The sequence below is a fragment of the Lycorma delicatula genome, chromosome 2 (assembly GCF_047948215.1).
Source record: "Lycorma delicatula isolate Av1 chromosome 2, ASM4794821v1, whole genome shotgun sequence".
Taxonomy (NCBI): Eukaryota; Metazoa; Arthropoda; class Insecta; order Hemiptera; family Fulgoridae; genus Lycorma; species Lycorma delicatula.
The window spans coordinates 237,128,082-237,150,233 of record NC_134456.1 but is presented as its reverse complement, the minus strand read 5'-3'; the positions used below and the strand labels follow the sequence as shown (position 1 = coordinate 237,150,233).

At 30.4% G+C, this 22,152-nt stretch overlaps 2 protein-coding genes across 2 annotated transcripts in view; both read left to right on the top strand.

The window, feature by feature from the left end:
* LOC142319769 (abl interactor 2-like) overlaps positions 1–22,152 on the top strand; it is a 162,551-nt gene that overhangs the window by 34,427 nt on the left and 105,972 nt on the right. The window lies entirely within an intron of this gene.
* LOC142319771 (uncharacterized) overlaps positions 1–22,152 on the top strand; it is a 30,252-nt gene that overhangs the window by 5,250 nt on the left and 2,850 nt on the right. The window contains exons 2-4 of the mRNA XM_075357436.1: positions 15,944–16,036; positions 17,072–17,154; positions 18,501–18,705. Coding sequence (XP_075213551.1) covers positions 15,944–16,036; positions 17,072–17,154; positions 18,501–18,705 — 381 coding nt within the window. The remainder of the gene's footprint in view (positions 1–15,943; positions 16,037–17,071; positions 17,155–18,500; positions 18,706–22,152) is intronic.

Here is a 22,152-nt window from a genome sequence, read left to right as displayed (position 1 = left end):
TAAAGTTTCTCATAAAAAATGTAACCCCAATGATGGCCGTGTTGAGTTGATCGTTCTGTATGATAGAAAGCATATGTACCTTTTTATAAAAATATAAATATAAAAATAAATTTGAGCTAATTAAAAAGCAATGAGAATTTCAGAATTATATATCTAAACTGGGAGAACTGATTCAATACAACAGATAAAAATGAACATTCTTTATCCAACCATGGTAAGCAAGAGTTTTCAAAATTTGCCTTTATTATGCACAGCTAATATGAAACATTTTAGTATACTTTAAATTAATGATTTATGTGCATTAATAATGTAGATAAATTCCATGTAAATTTTATTTATATAATAAAGTTTTCTTTTTTTCTAACCATAGCACAATCAATAAGATACCATAATTTTCAAGTACAGTACGCATGTTTTTCTGTAATCAGAAAATTAAAAACAATAAAACTGTTAAAATTGATAGTTTTAATTTGTATCTTCAAACTGAAACTGATGTAAATTATTATTTTAGATAAATTATTATTAAATTAATTATCAACTTCTGTTTGTTAGTCAATTTTCCTTTATAATAATACTGACAGATATGAAAACATATTTTCATAATTCATTGTTTACCTTTATCAAATTTTTTTAATAGTTTCATATATTTTCTGCAAGAATGTATTTATATACATATTATATTTACACCTATTTATTGTATTTCATCCCAGATTTCACAAAAACTACCTTCTACACACAACAATGATGCACTGACTAATCATCAAATCCTGTTATCCTGAAAGTAAAAAACCTAGTAGGATGAGAAATTCATTTGCAGAATTGATAATGAAAATTATAACCTTGGATGGAAGATGAGAAAAACAAAGTTTACTATCTTATCAGGATCTCAAAGAGCCAGCTTATGCTTGGTAGCAGTTTGTATTTATTGTTTCTCAACATTATTTTCATCAAAATGTAATTTTTCCTTTTTGTTATATTGAGAGTGGTTTTGTTTTCTTATAGCCAGCATGCTGATTTGAAGTCAGTCTGTTTCTGTTTAGAGAAGTATTGAAGGTGAGAAATAAGTCGTTTTAAGTGTTTATGATATCAACATGACAAGTTGAAATTAGTATTAAATAAATTTAGTTTGTTTTAATTCTCTCTGTGTAGGGGATCTCCCTAGAATTATATAGATCAGTGTTTCTTAAACTGTGTTCCACGCAACCCTGGGGTCCCGTGAAACTTACTTGCTTTTTTCTTAACATTCAAAACAAAACTATAAAAATTAACCCCCCCTGAAATTAAAAAATAGAATCCCAAATAACCATCGCTTCCACTAGTTTATGTAGTACGATTTTTTGTGTAACATCACGCCAAAATCCTGTCTTCACATCAGGCGTTTAGGTGTGCATGGTTGCCTGCATTATTGTGGACATTATTTAAATATGGTAATTTACACAGTAATCTTTTAAAATCCATAGGTGTATCCATAAATATATTAACGTGTTCACGCAAGTATGTATACATTAACTTACCCATCTGTGATTTTAATATGCGATCATTAGCATGGTTGTGAAAATAAATGAATAAAACCATAAGCACTGCATAAACAATCACAATATCGTCTTTGCATTTGACACAACCTCAAAATGAAAACACTATTGCCAACAATGGAGTTCAGATAATGTTTTCATTGATAAAGTATAGTTAGTGTAACAGAGCTAAAGATGATGAAATGATTTCATTTTCTGTCAATAAATAGTTTTCATCCAAGATAATTAAGAATTTAATTAATGCCATCTGTCATAAGTCCAGTCAAATTCAATTGCATTTATAACAAAATAAATGAAATAGTCACTTGTCGATGTGTGTCATATTTTTTTATTTTAAATGTTTACTTATTGATAAACTTTATTGATTTTGTCTTTGAAGTTTTAAAACCCATAAATTGTATTAATAATGTGTTTGTGTTTTATATTCCGCTGTTAATCATATTATCAATGTTAGTAACCATATAAACTTTATTCTGTTTTAAAAGGTAGCTGCCACACAATTTTTTGCTTTAAAATCATTTTCAAAATTTTGTTACAGGATGGAAAGGAGGTCACTCTCAAGCGTTTTACTGTAGAACTTGACTCTTCTACTTCGGGCTCAACAACTAAGTCTTTTGCTAAAGATAATGTTGATTGTAACGAGAGTGCTATAAATAAAATGACCTCAAAAGAAGTTACGCCAGTTATTGCTTCTACAAGCAATCAATCCAGAGCAGTTACTAAAGGAAGTATGGCTCAGGAAGTATGATGTAAGTTATGTCTTTAGGATTCATGGCAATCCTCAGTGTGTTATATGCAGCAAGTTCTCCCAAATAGCTCCAGCTAAAATGCGTCGGCATTTGAAATCTGTTAATAGCGAATTAAAAGAAAAAGATGTTGAATTCTTTATTCAAAAAAGTGAAGAACTCTTAAAATTAAAAAGTTTTATGACTCAAATTACGAAAATGGTAAATGAGAAAGCAACTGAGGCTTCTTAGTCAGCTATCAGATAGCTCAACGCGGTGAAGCTTTCTCAATTGCGGAAAATCTTATTAAGCCTTCTGCTATGGAGATAGTAAAATGTATGTCAGATGATAAATCAACAAAAGAAATTGCTAAGATCCCAATCTTGAATGACAGTAGGTCAGCGCATCAGAGATTTAGCAGCCATTTTAAAGAATGAACTTACTTTTCATCTGAAATCATGCAAATTTTCATTACAAATGGATGAATCTACCGACATAGCTGGACTCGCAGTTTTAATTGTAATCGTTAGATATGAGCACAAAAATGCATTATTGGGGGATCTTCTGTTCTGTAAATTTCTACCATATATACTACGGAGTGGAAATATTTGATCTCAAATTCTTTTCTTGAAGCAAATACCATGGGACAACTGTATTTGATATCTGTACCTATGGAGTAAAAGGCCACAACTGTTCTAGTAGCCACTGCATGATCCATATTGTAAAAATATTCCACACTTGTTGCAAAAGAGCGCAGTTGTAAAAAAATTGTCTCCCAGTTATAGAATTGCTTTTGATGAGGTCAAAATGATTAATTTCATAAAATCTTGGCTACTAAATAATTGTTTATTCAAAATACTATGTGAGGATAGGGAAGTGTACATTCATCTCTTCTTTTACATACTAAAATTCGATGGTTATCTCGAGGAAAGATACTAACCCGTATTTTTGAGCTAAAAGTGCTTGCCTTTTTTTAGACCACAATTTTGAATAGAAAAATCAATTATTTGATAGAAATAGGCTGTTTAAAATTGCCTATTTAAGCTATATTTTTACAAAAATTGATGAACTTAATTTAATCCTTCGGGAAAACAAGTAAATGAATTTACTACCCACGAAAAGATTCTTTCTTTTAAAAAAAATATTGAATTTTGGACAATTTGTGTGAGCTCCAATGATTTTTATTGCTTCCCAACAATAAAACGTTTTTCAGAAGAAGGTGTTCAAATAGAAAAAACATATATTGAAGAAATTATTCAGAACCTGAAAGGTTTGAGTGATGCCTTAAATAAGTATTTTTCAAATGAACAACAGATTAAATATCAAAATTCATTGTGGTTTATTGTCAATGCAAAACCTTCAACAACTATGTTAGCAGAAGAATACAAAACTTTTATTGAAATGACCTCTGATTCAATGTTGCAAGAAAAATTTTAATTAATGATATTAATGGAATTCTGGTGCAGTTGATACTCAAAGATGTATCACCTCATTTGTCAAAAAAGGCATGTTGCCACTTTTACCATTTACAATTACATATGTGTGCAAAACAAGGTTCTCAGCTTACGTGTCGACAAAAAATAAATATCGTCACAGAATGAATGCCAAACCTGACATGAGAATTGAACTTTCATTTATAAAACCTAATATTAAGTATATCTGTGATAATAAAATGCAGTACCACTCATTTCATTAAAATTCAAATTCTGTTTAAATAACTAGTTTTAAGATATTTTAAGAATTTTTGGATTAATGTTAAAATTATTATTTGAAGCAAATAAGTATTGTTCAAAATAATTTTCTCATTGTTACAAATAATCCATTGATAAAAAATTGCATTAAAACCGTACTATTGAAGCAAACCAGGGGTTCCACAAAAAAGGTGGGCATTAAAAAGGGTTCCACTTATAAAAAAGTTTAACAAACTCTGATATATAGATATAAAAAATGAATTTCTGCAGAACACATGTTTATCAAAAATTATTTGTCTTCCAGTATAATTTGACTGAAGTTCTTTGTATTGAATATATTTCAAATTTAATTCTGTATTAAGTTAAAACAAAATATTTAAATTAAAAGTATAACTATACAATTAGATGTGTGTAAGATTATAATGTAACACACCAACTTTTCACAAAAAAAAATTTTCAACCAAAATCTACTCTTGTATCACGTACAGTAAAGAAACTAATCATGTAGAGTAGAGAAAGTTACGAGACTATTACAGATACATTCATAGAATTTCTATTATACAGAAGAACAACACATTTCTATTACTTTCATAACAACACAAGAAAAAATATTTAAAAACTTGTTAATTTTAATTTATGTAATTTTATCAGAAAAATACATTTTTATTTTTATGTATAATACAAATTTATTCAGATGTAGCTATCATAGATTCATTGATCTATTCTTCACAATCTCTACCAACAAAACATTACCACTCTTGCTCCATCTCTTGTATATCTGTATACAAGAGTCACACTTTCTTAAAATTAAGCCAATCAAATTTACATACCTTTCTTTCTCAGTTTTATTGTAATTTCTTGCGCATTCATCAGTTTCCGGTTTTAATACACGTTTAGTTATTTTATATGTACATAAAGTTCTATTGCTGTAGCTATAAACAGCACTAAATTTGATAAGAATAATATTATTGTTACAGTGTTATATATGATAAGATATTTAACCTTTGCTGAAATTGTAAACATAGATATGAGATTATATCAATATTAAACATAAATCATCAAATAAAAAAATAAAACTCTTATTCTGATCGGTACATAATAATAGATTATATAGGTTACATTAGGAATGAGTAGATAAGTACTCTGCTGATAAAAAACACTGCCCCAGCATTAGACCCAATTAATCAAGGTAAAGCGTAAAACCTTGATTAGGGCAGAATCACCAGAATCCGTAATTAATCGTAAGACAAAAAAATAGAAGTCATAGATTCCATATTAATTATTTAAAGTATAAACCCATGAAATGAAGTTAAGGTAAATACATGAAGATACTAAATATAAGAAATGAATAAAAAATAATTTACAATTCAGGTTTTAATGAAAATTATTTGGGCAGAAGACTAGAAAGAAGAATTCTGAGCTTCTTGAACTGAAACAAAAATGAGCATTTAAAAAATTATTTTGACGTAATCCCTTTAATGTTTGTTAAGCAGAAATAATAGACAGAAGAGTTATCTTTGGGTTACCTCCAAATCAAAGGGATAGCAATTGGCATGTGCCATTTTTTCATTCAGTGAGAAGTCTAGAACAGCATAAACAACATACGTGGAGCCAGGCCCTTGTTTGGTATTCGACTTTACACTCAAAATAAAGTTCATAACACTTTTTTACTAATGGAGTAATAAGGTTTAACCTTTGGGACTGAGTGTCACTTCTCCACATACATAACAAAAATTGTTAGGATGATTTAAACAAACTAGGCATTTTGTAACTAATGACTAATTAAAAGAAATAAAATTGTAAATATGTAAAACACAATAATTCAGACACACAAAGCACTGACAATGGCGTGTTTACTGGTTCACTACTATCTCACAACTGGCATCGTTCTGATGAATGTGTGCTACACTAGATCATATTTGTACATGTCTATACATCTGAAACTGCACAACAGTAGTAACACTACTCTTTGAGTTAGTTCATTTGGTTCCATCTTATTTACAATGCTCTAGGAGCTTATACTTAACAATGGACAAATGGACGAAAAAACATTTTAAAATATTTAAAAAAATTAAAATAACAAAAAACTGTGGGTGATGGAAAAATTCTGAATATCATTGCAGATTTCAATATTTCCACTAAGTTCAGAGAGCAAAGAGGGATTTCTGATGATCCTTTGTGCACGAACAGGAGAATAAGGATCTCTGGGGAGTTGTGTATATGGTCTTGGAACACAAACGACAAAAGGATGTTCTTCTGTCCGCTCTCTCAACCCGGCTTGGTGTAATTTCAGACAGTCTGAAATTTTGCACAGACTATTTGATAATTTACTGCCTGATGATGATACTGTAATAGGTGAGACCACATACTATCAGCAAATGAGGCATGATGTTGCTCAGTTTTGTGAGGGTGCATTCCCCTTGGAGATTACTGAGGCCGAGGTATGAGAAGCTATCTGTAGTCTAGATAGAGGTAAAGCTCTTGGCTTTGATGCAATAATGGCGGAGCTCCTTGTTCATTCAGTAGAGCTAAGTGTGAGAAGTATCACACGGGTTATTAATAAATTCTTGTTTGGAGGATACTTCCCGCTGCATTGGAAGAAGGGGATTATGAAATTATTGTTTAAAGGTGGCAAAAGGATCCTGCTGTTAGTTCGTTATGCAGACCCTTGACATTACTGCTGGTTATTGGTAAGGTCTTTGAAAAGGTTCTGCACCTTCGTATAAATGAGAGGTTGACGTTTATTGATGGTTTATTAATGGATAATCAATATAGGTTTTGTCCCTGAAAGGGTACTGAGGATACCATACTTCATGTGATGAGTGTGGTATCTTCCAGTTGGGGGGAATATGTCATAGGAATTTTCCTGGACGTTTCTGGGGCATTTAATAACCTGTGATAGCCTTCTGCTATATACTAATTACAGAAGAGAGATTGTACTGTAAGAGAATTGCAGGTTATGCAAAGTTACTTCAGTCATTGGGATGTGCTACTTCGTGAGGGCAGCCATAAAGTTGGGTAGTCACTGTCCAAGGATTGTCTGCTGGGCAGTGTGTTGGGTCCTTTATTGGGTTGATGGAGTTTGATTCACTTCTGCGGGTGAGGTTACCCCCAGCACGTGTCACATCGTGGCTTATGCTGACAATGGGTTCCTGCTGGTCGAAGGAGGTTCATGGAGAGAGGTTAAATTCCAAGCCAGTCAAGCATGCAGGATACTCAAGCTATGGGGCCATCAATATAAGATGACATTTAGTCCAGAGAAGACCATGATGACGCTCCTAAAAGGCCGTTTGACTGTGAGTCGGCGAGTCCATGTATCGATGTCAGGCCAACATATTAAATACGTTCAGTTTCAAAAGTACCTCGGGGTGTTTCTTATGAGAAATTGCATTTTAAGAAGTACCTTCAATACGTTGCAGGGATGACCTGCAATGTCTTCTTCGAAATTCGACGTGTGGTCAATCCTGATTGGGGTCTTAATTTTAAGACTATGAGTATCTTGTACAAGGGCATCTGCAAGACAATTATGCAATATGTGGCACCTGCTTGGGCAGATAGGCTAAAATTAAAATGCTATTGGAATATTTTGTTACAAGCTCAATGCCTTATATTGCTAACGGTAATGGATGGTTACCGTATAATTTCACAGGCGTGAAACCGATAGATTTGATTGCATTTGAGAAGCAACAGCATTATTCTGCTAAGAAGTCAGGTGAATTGACTTTGGAGAAAATAAAGAAGATAGAACAGGATGGTGCCGCCCTGTGGTAGGTCAGATGGGATGAGAGAGTGTGTGGGCGTTATACGCATGATATTTTCCCTAATGTTGTTGATTTGGTGGATGCCTCTTGGGTAAACCTGAACAAGTATGTGATGCGATTTCTTACAGGGCATGGTGCTTTTTGGGGTAGATGTCAGAAATTCAGCCTGGTGGAATCTGGTATGCTTCCGCAATGTGGATTATTGGATGTGACATATGAATGCGCTAGGCACGACTTAATGCACATGGAGACCATCTGTCGGCTTGATATTATCAGTTCGACACTTGATCTGCATGTTAATTGGAAAAGCTGAGCCGAACAGATATTCAGTTCCTTCAATCTTAGAAAGTCATTCAGTCTTGTTTGAGACTTGGCAAAATGTGTTTTGTTTGGTGGTTATGTTAGTAGTACACCAATGGGAATGTCCCTTGTGCCATTCACATCGGGGGCATCCCAGCTGAGACTAGACTGAAAGATGTCATTGCTGAGGTATTGAAGATGACCTCCAGTAAAACCCATAAGGGCTAGGTACAGAGAGGGTGGTGTGGCGACCGAAACCATCACATGGAGGGTGTCTTCTATGGGGTCAGAATATATGGGACACAAAAATTCTTTTATCACTAATGGGAAGACTATGCAGTCAGCATTGTTATGTTTCCTTGAAAAGTGCAATGCAGTGTTTCATTCATATTAAGCCTTAGTATGTGGCCTATAAGTCTGTCTCTTCTTTTAACTATATTTTTCAAACGCTTCTTTCTTCATCTATTTGCCCAATACCTCTTCATTTGTCACTTTATCCACTCATCTGATTTTTAACATCCTCCTATAGCACCGCATTTCAAAAGCTTCTAATCTTTTCTTCTCAGATACTCCGATCGTCCAAGTTTCACTTCCATATAAAGCGACACTCCAAACATATACTTTCAAAAATCTTTTCCTGACATTTAAATTAATTTTTGATGTAAACAAATTATATTTCTTACTGAAGGCTCGTTTCGCTTGTGCTATTCTGCATTTTATATCGCTCCTGCTTCGTCCATCTTTAGTAATTCTACTTCCCAAATAACAAAATTCTTCTACCTCCATAATCTTTTCTCCTCCTATTTTCACATTCAGTGGTCCACTTTGTTATTTCTACTACATTTCATTACTTTTGTTTTGTTCTTGCTTATTTTCATGCGATAGTTCTTGCGTAGGACTTCATCTATGCCGTTCATTGTTTCTTCTAAATCCTTTTTACTCTCGGCTAGAATTACTATATCATCAGCAAATCGTAGCATCTTGTATCTTTTCATCTTGTACTGTTACTCCGAATCTAAATTGTTCTTTAACATCATTAACTGCTAGTTCCATGTAAAGATTAAAAAGTAACGGAGATAGGGAACATCCTTGTCGGACTCCCTTTCTTATTAGGGCTTCTTTCTTATGTACTTCAATTGTTTCTGTTGCTGTTTGGTTCCTGTACATGTTAGCAATTGTTCTTCTATCTCTGTATTTGAACCCTAATTTTTTTAAAATGCTGAACATTTTATTCCAGTCTACGTTATCGAAAGCCTTTTCTAGGTCTATAAACGCCAAGTATGTTGGTTTGTTTTTCTTTAATCTTCCTTCTACTATTAATCTGAGGCCTAAAATTGCTTCCCTTGTCCCTATACTTTTCCTGAAACCAAATTGGTCTTCTCCTAACACTTCTTCCACTCTCCTCTCAATTCAAAAGACAAAAAAAAAGTAGACCGAGCTGGTCTAGTGGTTAAAATTATTATATAATAGCATTTCTAATATATATATATATCTAGAGCTCAAAAGAAGGAATAGTAATCCTCATATTCAAAGAAGTTCAAGACATAAAATTGCTTTCTATCTTTTCCCATTTTCATATCAGATGTTTAAATTATTATAGAATTATTTTTTTTGATCTCAGATACACAAAAGATAACATTTAACAGATAGTATTAAGATATTGTCCCTACATTTAATGATAGATTTATGACATTCTATAATTAATAATTAAAAAATTGATGTTAGAAACATATAAAACAATAATTTTCTAGGAAAAAATATTAGCAGTTTAAAAGACCGAGAGGATTTAGCCAATCCTTTTTTATACCAGTATATATACTTTATATATATATAATATATATATATATATATATATATATATAAATATATAAAGTTTAAATGTTAACATATCCTTTGTTTATATTTATGAATGTGTAATCTTTTTTTGAAAGAATAGTAACTTATTGTTTCCACTTCTATAAAAAAACTGGACAATAAAAGTTTTTTCCTACTACTTAACTCAATACTTCGCGTACAAGAAAAGGTCTTATTATGCTCCCCGCTCCATTTCTACTAAATTATCTATCCATTTAAAAAATTTTCCAATCAATTTATTTAAAATACAACTAAAAGATTTTATCTTACAGAAACAATATTACTCTGTTGATGAATTTTTAAATAATACTAATTTAAAAATTGAAAAAAACTGAATTTTCTGCAACTGTTAAACTTGCACATAAACACATGCTGAAATAATTTTCATTAATGCCTTTTGACTGTGAATTATTTGTTAGTTATCTTTTGTATTTAATATCTTCATATATTTTCCAAAACATAATTTCATGGGTTTATATTGTATGTAAATACATAATATGGACTTTAATAACATCTATTTTTTATCTTGTAATTAATTATGCATTCTCTGATGCTACTCCAAAAGGTTTTATTTATAATCTATGTAATATATTATTTATTATAATTATCATTATAATTAAAATATTAGCGGAAGATGTGGGGAGATGAGATGTATAAGGAAGTGGAAGACCACAAGACTCCTTGTTTTTTTTATAAATTTATTATCTGTCGTAAGCAGCATGTTTGAAAAATTAATATATGTATATTTTATCAAACTTGTTAATCACAGTATGTAATTAAAGTTAGAGTAGGCCAGTCAAAGTGTAAAATAAATCTCTTTTATCCAAACAACACAATTAAAATTAAGTATGATAGAAAACAGCAACAATTATTTTAAGTACATCACCTACATCTTGATTTATAAATATAACATTCCAACATAAATTATAATTCATTAATAATTATCTAATAATTATTTTATACTTTGTACATTAAAATATATACTACTTTGATATGATTTGTTAGGTGGCATACTTCAAATTTTCCAATTTTCCAACAAAAGTTTTTTTTTTTGATAAATCATTTTATAGGTACTAAAAAAAAAATCAAAAAACTTTGGGATAAAATGGTGGTCATTTTATTTTTTCACAGCTAGATTCAAAGGTAATCTTAAACAGTTGTTAAACAATGAAATATTAAAAAAATAAAATTTAGTAAATGATTTTACCTCAAAATGATCTATTTTTTTATATGGGTTAACTATTTGCATCTCCTGAATGCTACTTTTGAAACTAGCTGTAAAAATATTAGAAGACTGCCCTTTTGATTTGTAATCTAAAGTTTTTTACATTATTTTTTTTTCAATTCTCTTTAAAATGCTGCATCGCAGTCTTCCACTTTTCATTTCAAAATCTTCAATGGCTCTCCATGAGGGCTTCAGTTGAGTAAGTCATCTCTTATGTCATAATTTTTATTCTCAGATATTTTCTCTTTAATGCAGTGATTCAGGAGTATACTAGTTACTAGTTGTACTTGTCGATAACATAAACATCATTAGTTGAACCTAAGTCCATGGAGTTGTAATTTTAATCTTTGTTTCATTGTATTTTTATATTCCATTGGTTTGGATAACTTTAAAAACTATAAGATTTTTTGTCTTAACAGTTTTACAACACTATAAATGAGATCCAAATTTTGTTCTGATTCTGTTCTAATAAATAAATGCAAAAAATGCAACACTGAAAAAATAAATTGTTTTATTTCAATTTATGAAAATTAGTTTAATGAAATCGACAAATTATTTTTCATTAAAATCTATAAAAATAAATATTATTACTTCAGACTATACAATAAAATTTTTGACAAAATGATCTTTTAATACAATTTAGAAAAATAATTAGTTTAATATCAACAAATAATTCAGTTACTATACCAATTAAAATTTATGAAATAGATTCACAACCATCAATTAAAATGTAAGCAAGGCTGTCTGTTCTATAAATGTTTTATACAGTATTAGTTGACAGGTACAATGTTTTATAGTTGATAGGTACAAATGGAGATCAGGTATATCTACTGAACAGTTGCGTTTAGTGAAAAATGTGCAAGAATTAGAATCTATTTTGAGTCATGGGTGGAATTAAATATCAAAAATGTTATAAAAATTGGGGCTTTCCATTTATAAAATGAAGTTGGTCGCCATATTCTAAAAATGATGAAGATTTAAAAAATGTCAATAGGGTATTTATAAGGTTTTGAAAGATAGATGAAAAGTTCCAGATTTAAATTTCTTTGAAGATTTTCCTGTATATGAGATTTTGATGGTTAACACTTAAAATGATTACTGTGTATAACACTACTATACATACCGCATATATTAAATATTATTTGTTGAAATATTGATAAAAAAAATAGAATCAGTTATAGTTACCGATCGTATAACGTATAATACACAATATCCCCGGGAGAGTCCATGCGTAGGCTGAATATTTTAAGAATTTTTTCCTCTGCTGGTCTTTATTCAGACTAAGGTAGGGCTGAGAATAACCACTAAAGACGTAAAAAAGATATGTTTTAGAATTCTTGAAAATTAATCGAGTAAACTTATTAAAGTTATTTCAAAAATTTCTATAAACAAAGTGGGACTATATTTTTACATACAGATTATTAGACATAGCAGCCATAACAACTTATATCTGAATATATGAAGTATTTATATGAATACTTAAAAACCACTTATTCAAAATTAAATTCAAATCAAATACTTTTGTTGTTTAACAATTATAAAATCATAGTAGTAACAAAAAATTTATATAAATAAACAAAACAGAATGACAAAAATATAAGGTGGGTGTACGAAAAATAGTTTTTCACTATTATATTACTAGGATAATTTGGAAAGTTCTTGGTCTGACACAAAGATGGCGCTGTAACGTAAAAATGACTATGGTTAAGTATTTTCACAGGATGCGAAAAATCATTACCGACAAAGAAATTGTCACAAAATCCAATGTCATATTAAATTATTACTGACTGAAGATATGCAATAAGTAGGTCGGTCTTGATAGACCGACCTACTTCACCACATTTTACACAATGTTTTGGATATGAATACATTGGTATTCCAATGTGTACCAGATTTGATAACAGTCTACCAAAAACACATTCTACTTCTCGAGGATGTTATGATAAATACTTATTTAAACAGGATTATGATGAATTTCTTCAGTTTTATAACGGTAGATAAAACATGAAATTAATAATAACACGCCAGAGACCAAACGCATTCCATTCAATGGGTGGCAGAGTAAATGAAAGGATGTCAAAGAGTGTGAAAACGGTTCCATCTGCAGGAAGAGTCATGGTCACACACATGGTGTTAATACGCCAATTATAAACACCAATAACCTATATTTCAAAATGCTTCCACATATATCTTTGAATATGGCTCCAGCGATTAGTTCCTCTTCGCAAACGTGAAATGGATGGTTCACTAGACAAAGATTCACTTCAAATGATAAGACCAAAACTGAGATAACCGCTTGATTTGTGGAGTTTGACAAATCGCATTACACTAACTGTAATAAAAAGTTGGAAAGAGATTACTCTACATGTATTAAATTGCAAGATGACTACATTAAAAATTTTGAAAATTTAAAAAAAATTTACTTGTCAGGATGAAAACTTACAGAAATCAATACCATATTTTTATTTTTAAATAGAAATTAATATCTCAGTATACACTGAAGTAAAAAAATTATACACATTCATGCAAAAAGATTCTCATGAACATAGTAATTTTAAATTATAAAATGTCAAAATGGCAGCTACTTTAATTTTTTAAATGATAACATCTCTCAAACTGTGTCAGTAAAAAATGAGAGATTTTACTGAGAACAAAATGACATCTAATTATTCAAGTATAATATTAAATAATCAAATAATGATAGAAAATATTTAAGTCTGAAGAAATATTTTGGTCAAATTTCATCTCCTTCATTAAAAATCTTGTAAGTGAATTTTGATAATCTTAAAGTTATTAAGATTGGTAGCGTCTCAGCCTTTCACCCAGAGGTCCTGGGTTCGAATCCCGGTCAGGCATGGCATTTTTCATACACACTACAAATCATTCATCTCATTCTCTGAAGTAATGCTTAACTGTGGACTCTGAGGTTAAACAAAAAAAAAGAAAAGTTATTAAGATTAAGAAATTTACTATTAAGATTAAAAAATTAACAATTTTTAGAATGAAAAAAAGTAGTACTTCAATTTTACTAAATTTTCATCAGAAATGTGACCAAAATGGAGCATGGATGTCACCAATGGGTACAGGAGATGCCTAAAAAAGGAGAAAATTATTAGATGAGTTTCCATTCATTTAAAAAATGAATGCAATAAAATTGTAATGTGACAATTACAATGGTTCCACTACTAATTAATTATTTTAATTTTGAATAATTAGGGAGATATATTATTACCTGAAAACTAGCCAGATGTCAAAGCATGTAACATTTAACCAGAAAAAATATGATATATTGACATCACATGACTTCCTTGTACACCTATTAAATTACATACACATTTTTTAAAACTAAAAGTATATAAAATTTTATTTCATAAATGGCTTCTGATATTTTTTTATTGTTATGATTGAATCATTATTTATCATATTTGTTTTTTACAATCAGAGCTTAATAATTACTAATACATCAATATATCTAAATTAAAAAAAAGATTTTGAAAAAAAAGGAGATTAAGTTGGATTAACACTGTGTGTCTTCCCCTTGTAAGATGCAATTATTTCATTAATTAAAATTTTATTTGGCAATAACTCTGGAACCAATAAAGATAAGTACCACTTGTGACATTGTTGAAAAGCTCTCAATGAGGGATTACTACATTTTAGAAAAATTCCAAAATCCAATTTTTTTTGGACTTTGGGTTTTTTTGGACACTTTTGGTCCAGTCGATTGCGATATAAGGAGGAAGTGCAAAACTTGATGTTACAACAGTCCTAAATCCAAAATTTCAACATCCTATGGCTAAACATTTTTGAATCATGCAAGATATATACGTATGTACAGACGTCACACTAAAACTAGACAAAATGGATTCAGGGATCGTCGAAATGGATATTTCCATTGAAATCTGAAATTTATCAAAATACAAAAATTTACTTCGTACAAGGAAGTAAAACATATTATGATAACTCCTCACATTTGAAGAATTGAAAATAAAAATTCAAAAGTAACATTTCCACCATATTGTAACCAACAATAAAGGTTTCAACCAACATGAAAAATGAACCTAATTACAGATTGAGATAGCGACAGCATGCATGTTGAACACTAGTAGCATAAGTAGTATTTCCAAAATGTATTTTTAAGTTAATACATTTTCAAATGACTATTTCTTTTTTATTTGATAATATCAGTTCTGCAAAATTACACAATTCATTACCAAATGTCTGTTGTTTATTGAGCAAGAGACTATTATAATAATAAAAACTGGTTATAACTAATAACACAAGCCGCAATGGTTGTGGTTTTTAGTCTTTGATAACCGATTCTTATGTATTTTTTAGTACTAAATCCTCAAATAACCTTCATTTCTTCCATCACATCAGTTATTTTCACAAATTGCAAAATTCATAAAAAGTTATGATAATGAACTAAAAATGAATAATTTTTTTATTTTGGTGTCAGATGCAATGCGATTGCTGAAGTATTAGGCACCACCAATGTTATAACGCACAAATAATCCACTGCTTTACCTGATTTGAGTATGGTGGTCCTCATCATTCTGTACAGGCATGGGAAGGAAGGTTCCTGGCTGAAAAGCCAGGATCAACTTCGCTCTACCTTCCATACAGATAGTGTGTGGTCTCAGATCAGGTTAGATACTTTCGAAGTTGGTTGTTATCGATGACACATCTTTTCCTTCAGAACTGGATCAAGTGTGGTTGAATGATTTTATTGAGCTAGGGAAACTTATGGTCAGTCACAGACCAGATCTGTCTCAATTCTCTCTTTTGGACAGTTGTTTTGATTGGGATATTATCTCTTTTTCATATTATTTATTAATACTTTATTGTCCCTTAGATAACTAAATGTGGTCCAACTTATACGGTTGTTGGTACAGAAGAAAATGCTATCTATTTTTGGGGTACAAGATACACACCATCATGTTCTTCTGTAAGTAATAATTAATTGTTTAGTACTATCACTTACTTAGTTAATATTATTCTCATGAATAATTTTTGTTTTTTACTTTTTACAGTGTGATGTTATACTCATTCGGTCTTATTTACTGTTTAATGTAAGCGTTAATCTTCTTTCAGTGTATTAATTTTGTTGCTATATATTGGTTTTATTAAGTGTAACTGATAAATTAAACAAATTAACAATTTAGTGTTTATTGATAATTCCAGCTTATCAGCTCTAATTTTCAAAATAATTTATGTTTTTGAGATTGTTTTTTAAATAAATATTTTAAAAAAATGCTAATACTAAAAAAAAGAAAGTAAGAAAATAATTATAACTTGAACATTTTGATACTACAGTAAACTGAGTATGTTGTCTTTAATTTTGTTTTATTACATTTAGAACAAGTGAAAAAAAAAATGCCTTTTTCATTCTGAACAATTGTTATATGAAAAGTATTGATCAGTCATTGTTATGTAACACAGTGCTAAAGTTTTACTGGCATTGTGTGTGTGTGTGTGTGTGTGTGTGTGTGTGTGTGTGTGTGTGTGTGTGTGTGTGTGTGTGTGTGTGTGTGTGTGTGTGTGTGTGTGTGTGTGTGTGCGGGCGTGCATGCAAGCGCATGTTTTATTGAAAATAAATATAGCTTTGTCCATATTAAATTAAGTAAATGAAAAAATATGGCTTTGGATACTGACATTTAATATTTTCTTAATTACCTTTCTTTCCAGGTCTGTATGTCCTGAGATACTCGAATTTCAAATGTTATTCAAACATCAGCTTTTACAAGCAATAGACTTTGAAAGTATAATGATTAGATTGGTGTATGGAACACTGTATATCCATGTATTGAGTGAAGTAAATCGTGTATTGATAGTGCTTTATCCATTACTATAATCCATTGCAGCTCAATAAAAATATTAAATGATTATGAAATATAATTTTCTCATTATTTCAGATTCATTTTTGTTTCTAATAAATAATTCTTTTATGTTGTTGATTTTTGAAAGTTTTCTTTTTTTGTAGGCATTTGATTCATCTTCTACCAGTTCATTAGCATCAACTAATCTCAAGATAGATATTGTTGCTGAACCTGAGGAAATACTTGCGTAAGTTAAATGAACATAAATTCACGCAGTTGAGCTACTTTTATTTTTTTATAAGGCTGCTAAAACATTTCAGTGGTACAAAGTTGGATTAGTGCCAAAGAGATGTTTCAGTGCATTCTATGATTAAAATGGAAGTTATTTTCTCTACAATTTATAAGCTTTTCAGCTTTTCTATGTATACCTTTTTTTTATTATACTCCATTGATAAATTTATCATGTTGAAGTTCGCAAGAAGTTCTGGCTAGAGTATTATGAACTGTTTAATAATTATTATGCTTCTGGGTATTGAAAAAAAACCAGGCAGCAATACTTTTCTTCTATTATTTAGTATAATACTTTGCCACTGAGAAGTGTATTATAATTCAGTCAAAGACTTAATACCAAATGCATTCATTATAGAACCACCATCAATAAAACTAAATAACCTAATAAAAATCACTTAAAAAATTCAGTTTATCTGCCTTTTATAAAATTGGTTACTCTTAATGGTAGTAAGCTCTACATAGGACAAACTGGTTGGAATAGCTATATAAAAAACACAAAAACACTTCGCTCGACTACTGAATTCATTTTTACAAAACCACCTCTTTGAAACCAGTTGTACAAGCATCAGAAACCTGGAAATCTTATGCATAAATATGAAAGGACATGAACTAGACTCGCTTGAGTGGCTCTAAGTATACAAACATAAAATCAAAACTATAAATGAACAAATCCAGTTTCAATTACACACATTCTTTGAAAGATCACATATCACAATCATCCTTTAAATCTAATCCAAACAAACATCAGTGCCACACTCAACAATATCAAAATATTACCAGTGGCTTGATTTAAATTAGTTTTTAAACTTTCCCCTTCAGATAAATTTTATTGCAGTTGATTAAAAACTGTTTAATCCTCTAAAATACTCTTCACCTCAAATGACTTACCCTGATAGAAAAAAAATCTCTGAAAAGTCCCATAGGTAAGAGTCATCAGCCCACAGAGCTTCAATAAGAAGCAGCTGAAAATATATTAATTGGAAACTGTTAAAATAATTCTTGTGATACCTATCAAAAGAAAGAGGAAAAAAGCGTAAGAAAAGAAAGGGATATCAACCTGTAGAGGGACTACTACCTCTTATTAGGATAATTTATTATTTTGCTTAGGCTCATCTATTCCTGTACTTATAATAGTATGTAACATATTAAGATAGTTTATTAATTTAATCCACAACTTGAGTTGATGGTCATACCATAGAGCAGTTGTCTGATAACTCTTAATTAAAGTATGAAATCTGAATTCCATACTACTTTTTTATAACACATTCTGCAACTAATTAATTAATTTAATCTATGTTTCAGCTTATATGCGTCACCTAATCAAATCGCTAAAGGTGAGATTGTCACATTGTATGACTTATGTCCATTATGGCTTGGTCTTTTAGTACTGGTTGATACTACAGTGCCTTTGCCAAAATTGAGTACACTTACTTTTGTAGAGGGTAAACAAAATAATGAAAACAATTCATCCTGTTCTAAAAATTCTTTAACAGATACTTCTGAGTCTGTAAGTATCAAACATTTAGAACAAAAGTAATAATCTTCATAATTTTTATTATAGTAATATTAATGTTTTAATAATTATTAATATTATGTTTATACATTTTCATTAATATTTAAATGTACAGCACTGGATTGTACTGAGGATGATTCATTTTTTTAAATGTATGTGGAATGTATTTATTCTTTTCACTGTTGTTTACTTAGAAATTAAAAATAGAACTAAAGAAGATAAAAAAATTGATCACAGGAAATAAAATTAACACACATATATATATTTATGGCTATATATATACCTGTGACTTCCAACAAGTTTTTCTTTTTTTTTCTATTCATTCTACCTAAGTTACATTAATTCTAAGTTTCCTCTATTGGTAATTTTAATCATTAATGCAGTTTTTACAGTTTGTCATTTTTAAACCTCTCTCATGTAAGCCATTGTTTTAGATGGATAATTAGTGGTAATCATTCTGTACAAAGTAGAGGACTTTAAGGAGGCTGATTAAACATTTTTCTCCTAAGCTGTACAATGAGCTGTGTGATTTCAAATATTACGTTACAAAAGCACAATATGAAAGGATAGGATTTTGTGTCTTATGTTTTGATTGGCTGATATAATCATTTTTCTAGAATTTTTTTATTAAGAATCTATATTGATATTGATCCTCTTATCAAGAAATTAAACAGGCTTGTTTAATCAAAAGGTTTTTTTGACTAAACAATAGCCATGAATTTTCAGAAATGTTATTAACTTTAATTTTGTCTCAAGGATCTTGAATGTTGACTGCTTTGTTTTAATATTTTTGAATATAATCTCAAGATCTCACCTCAACAATTTGAAAAAAATAATTAATTTTTTTTTTTTTTGTTTATGTATATATATTTTGTTACATATATCTATATAATACACAATCTAATCTTTCATATGGCTATAACAACATATGATAGCTTGCATATAAAACATCTATGGTGCTAGAAGTGTTATAAAGAATCTGAAGTCTGTATTGTTTTCTCTGAGAAGATGATGTTAATTCTCTGTCAGTTACTTAATGGTTAACAGTGTGATGAAGGTATTGATTGTAACATTGATTATTTTATTAGGATACATGGCGAGCTGATATGCAACAATATAAAAAACTCTTGTTTTCATCATTTTTAGTTGATTGAATGAAAAAGACATTAGGAAAGATACCATTATTTGTTTTTGTAGTGTGTTTTGTTTTATTCTCTACTTAATATTGCAAGAGTGACCGTAACTTACAATTTTATGTGGTCAGTGAAACAATTTTTTACAACTTATTTGAAAATGAACTCCAAGAATTATTTTTAAAAAAATTCTACTGAACTATTATGAAAACTTTTGATCAAAACAGGAAAACATCTTAGGAAGATAAAAATAAATAAGGAATATTTAGACAGGAAAATATATGTTTTAAAGGAATTATTTATTACAATAAATAATTATTATAATAATTATTTGTATACAAATAATTACAAATTATTATTATTATTATTATTATTATTTTGTATTACAAATAATTTTTTTTTTTGTTGTAATTATTTGTGTACAAATTACAGATAATTACAATAAAAATAACTTTTATTCTGTTTCTTAATTTGGATGTACAGGTCTGCAATCACTTTATCCGAAGTATTTTCATGATATCCGAAGTAAAACTGAAAAATTGGTTTTCTGAAAACTGATTTTCTTTAGGTTTGAATACAATAACTTTGTAGAACAAGACGCTAGTTTTATATTTGAAAAATTTAATTAAAGTAGGTTTACCCGTTCCTGAGAAATAATTTTTTTTTTTGAAAATCACAAAATGGCGTTCGGAAGGAAAAAATCCCTTTCGGCACGCCGGAAGGCGGAGGTTGATTTCACCGGTGCTAAGTAGGGGATAAAAAATATACCCTGCATAATAATTGGTGATTTCAATGCCCATTATCATTCGTGGGGCTCATAGTCATGTTCTTCCCGGGGAAGGATAGTTAACTGACTGAGGCAGAACTTAGATCTCTCTGCTTATTGAACAATGGATCATGCACATTTGTATCATCTTCATCAGATACATCTGTGTGCATCGATCTGTCGTGTTAAGCATCCCTATTTCCACTTCTTAACTGGCGCATTTCCAAAAATGTTTTTGGAAACGATCACAGACCGGTTGTTATCTTGATTGGTGATGGTGATTTGTCTCAGAGACAGCTATGTGGATGGGTGGTTGGGAAGGCAGACTGGATCGAATACAAAGAATTGTTTAGCCAATATGATGAAGTGATCCACCAACTTTCCATATTTGCACATCTGATATTTGATATTGCAAGTGATTTACATTGCTTGGTGATTCAAAAAGGACTTCACAACTTTAAAAGCATATAAACATTTCTTTAGATAATTTTTAGAATCAGTTGAGGTCTCATTTCGTAGCAAAACACATCAAGTTTTGATTCTTGTAGTTCATAATACTGAATTCGGCTGCCGTGATGTTAAAAATGGATACATTTACTGGTGCAGAACATGGTTGGTATGTGTTTTAGTTTCAAGATTTGCAGTCATTAACTGCAATTCAACATAATTTTCGTATTGAGTAAAGTAGGAAGCCTTCTAGTAGGCATACAATTTATTCTTGGTACATAACCTTCATTGAGTCAGGTTGTTTTGTTAAACATATAAAATTACTAGGATGATCACACATCTCTGATGCTGTGGAACAACTCGGAGAAAGCTTTGCACGTGGTCCGAAGAAATCAACTGAACATGCATCATGTGAGATGACTGGCATTTCAGAAATGGCTATTTGGCATGTAATATGTAAACAATTGCACTTGAAGCCATTCAAACTAACCATGGTTGAACACATTACAGATGACGACAAAGTTGCTCAGCTGCAGTTTTCGGTGGAAATGATGGATAGAATTGCAGACAATAATACATTTTTAGACAGTGTAATTTTTAACGATGGGTCAATTTTTTACACCAGTGTGGCAATGTGAACACCCATAACTCTTGAATACGGGGTAGCGAAAACCCTCATGAAACTTGGCAGTACATTTGTGATAGCCCGAAGGTGAATGGTTTTTGATTCCTAAGCAAATAAAGACTGTACGTCCGTTCTTCTTCCTGGAGGTATGTGTGCGCTCTGGTGGGGTGGTCTGTTATATAGTTGGTGCTTGTGGGAACTGTATGTCTATCCCATTAAATTCTTCCTCGATGGTTGTGTTTCACTTGAAAAAACCAACAAACACTGAAGCTTAAAGAGTCTTCGACCGACGTTATCAGTTGAGGGTGTGTCTGATGATGATAAGAGAAATAATGTAATGAATGCTAAAACATCAGTAATTTGCTTTATTGTAGTGAAATAAAAGGAAGAAGGTAAATAGTTTACAAAGGTTTCAGCTTTCTTAATTCAAGTGCATTGTTGCAGCGTGTGGATCTGCAAAATCAATTAAA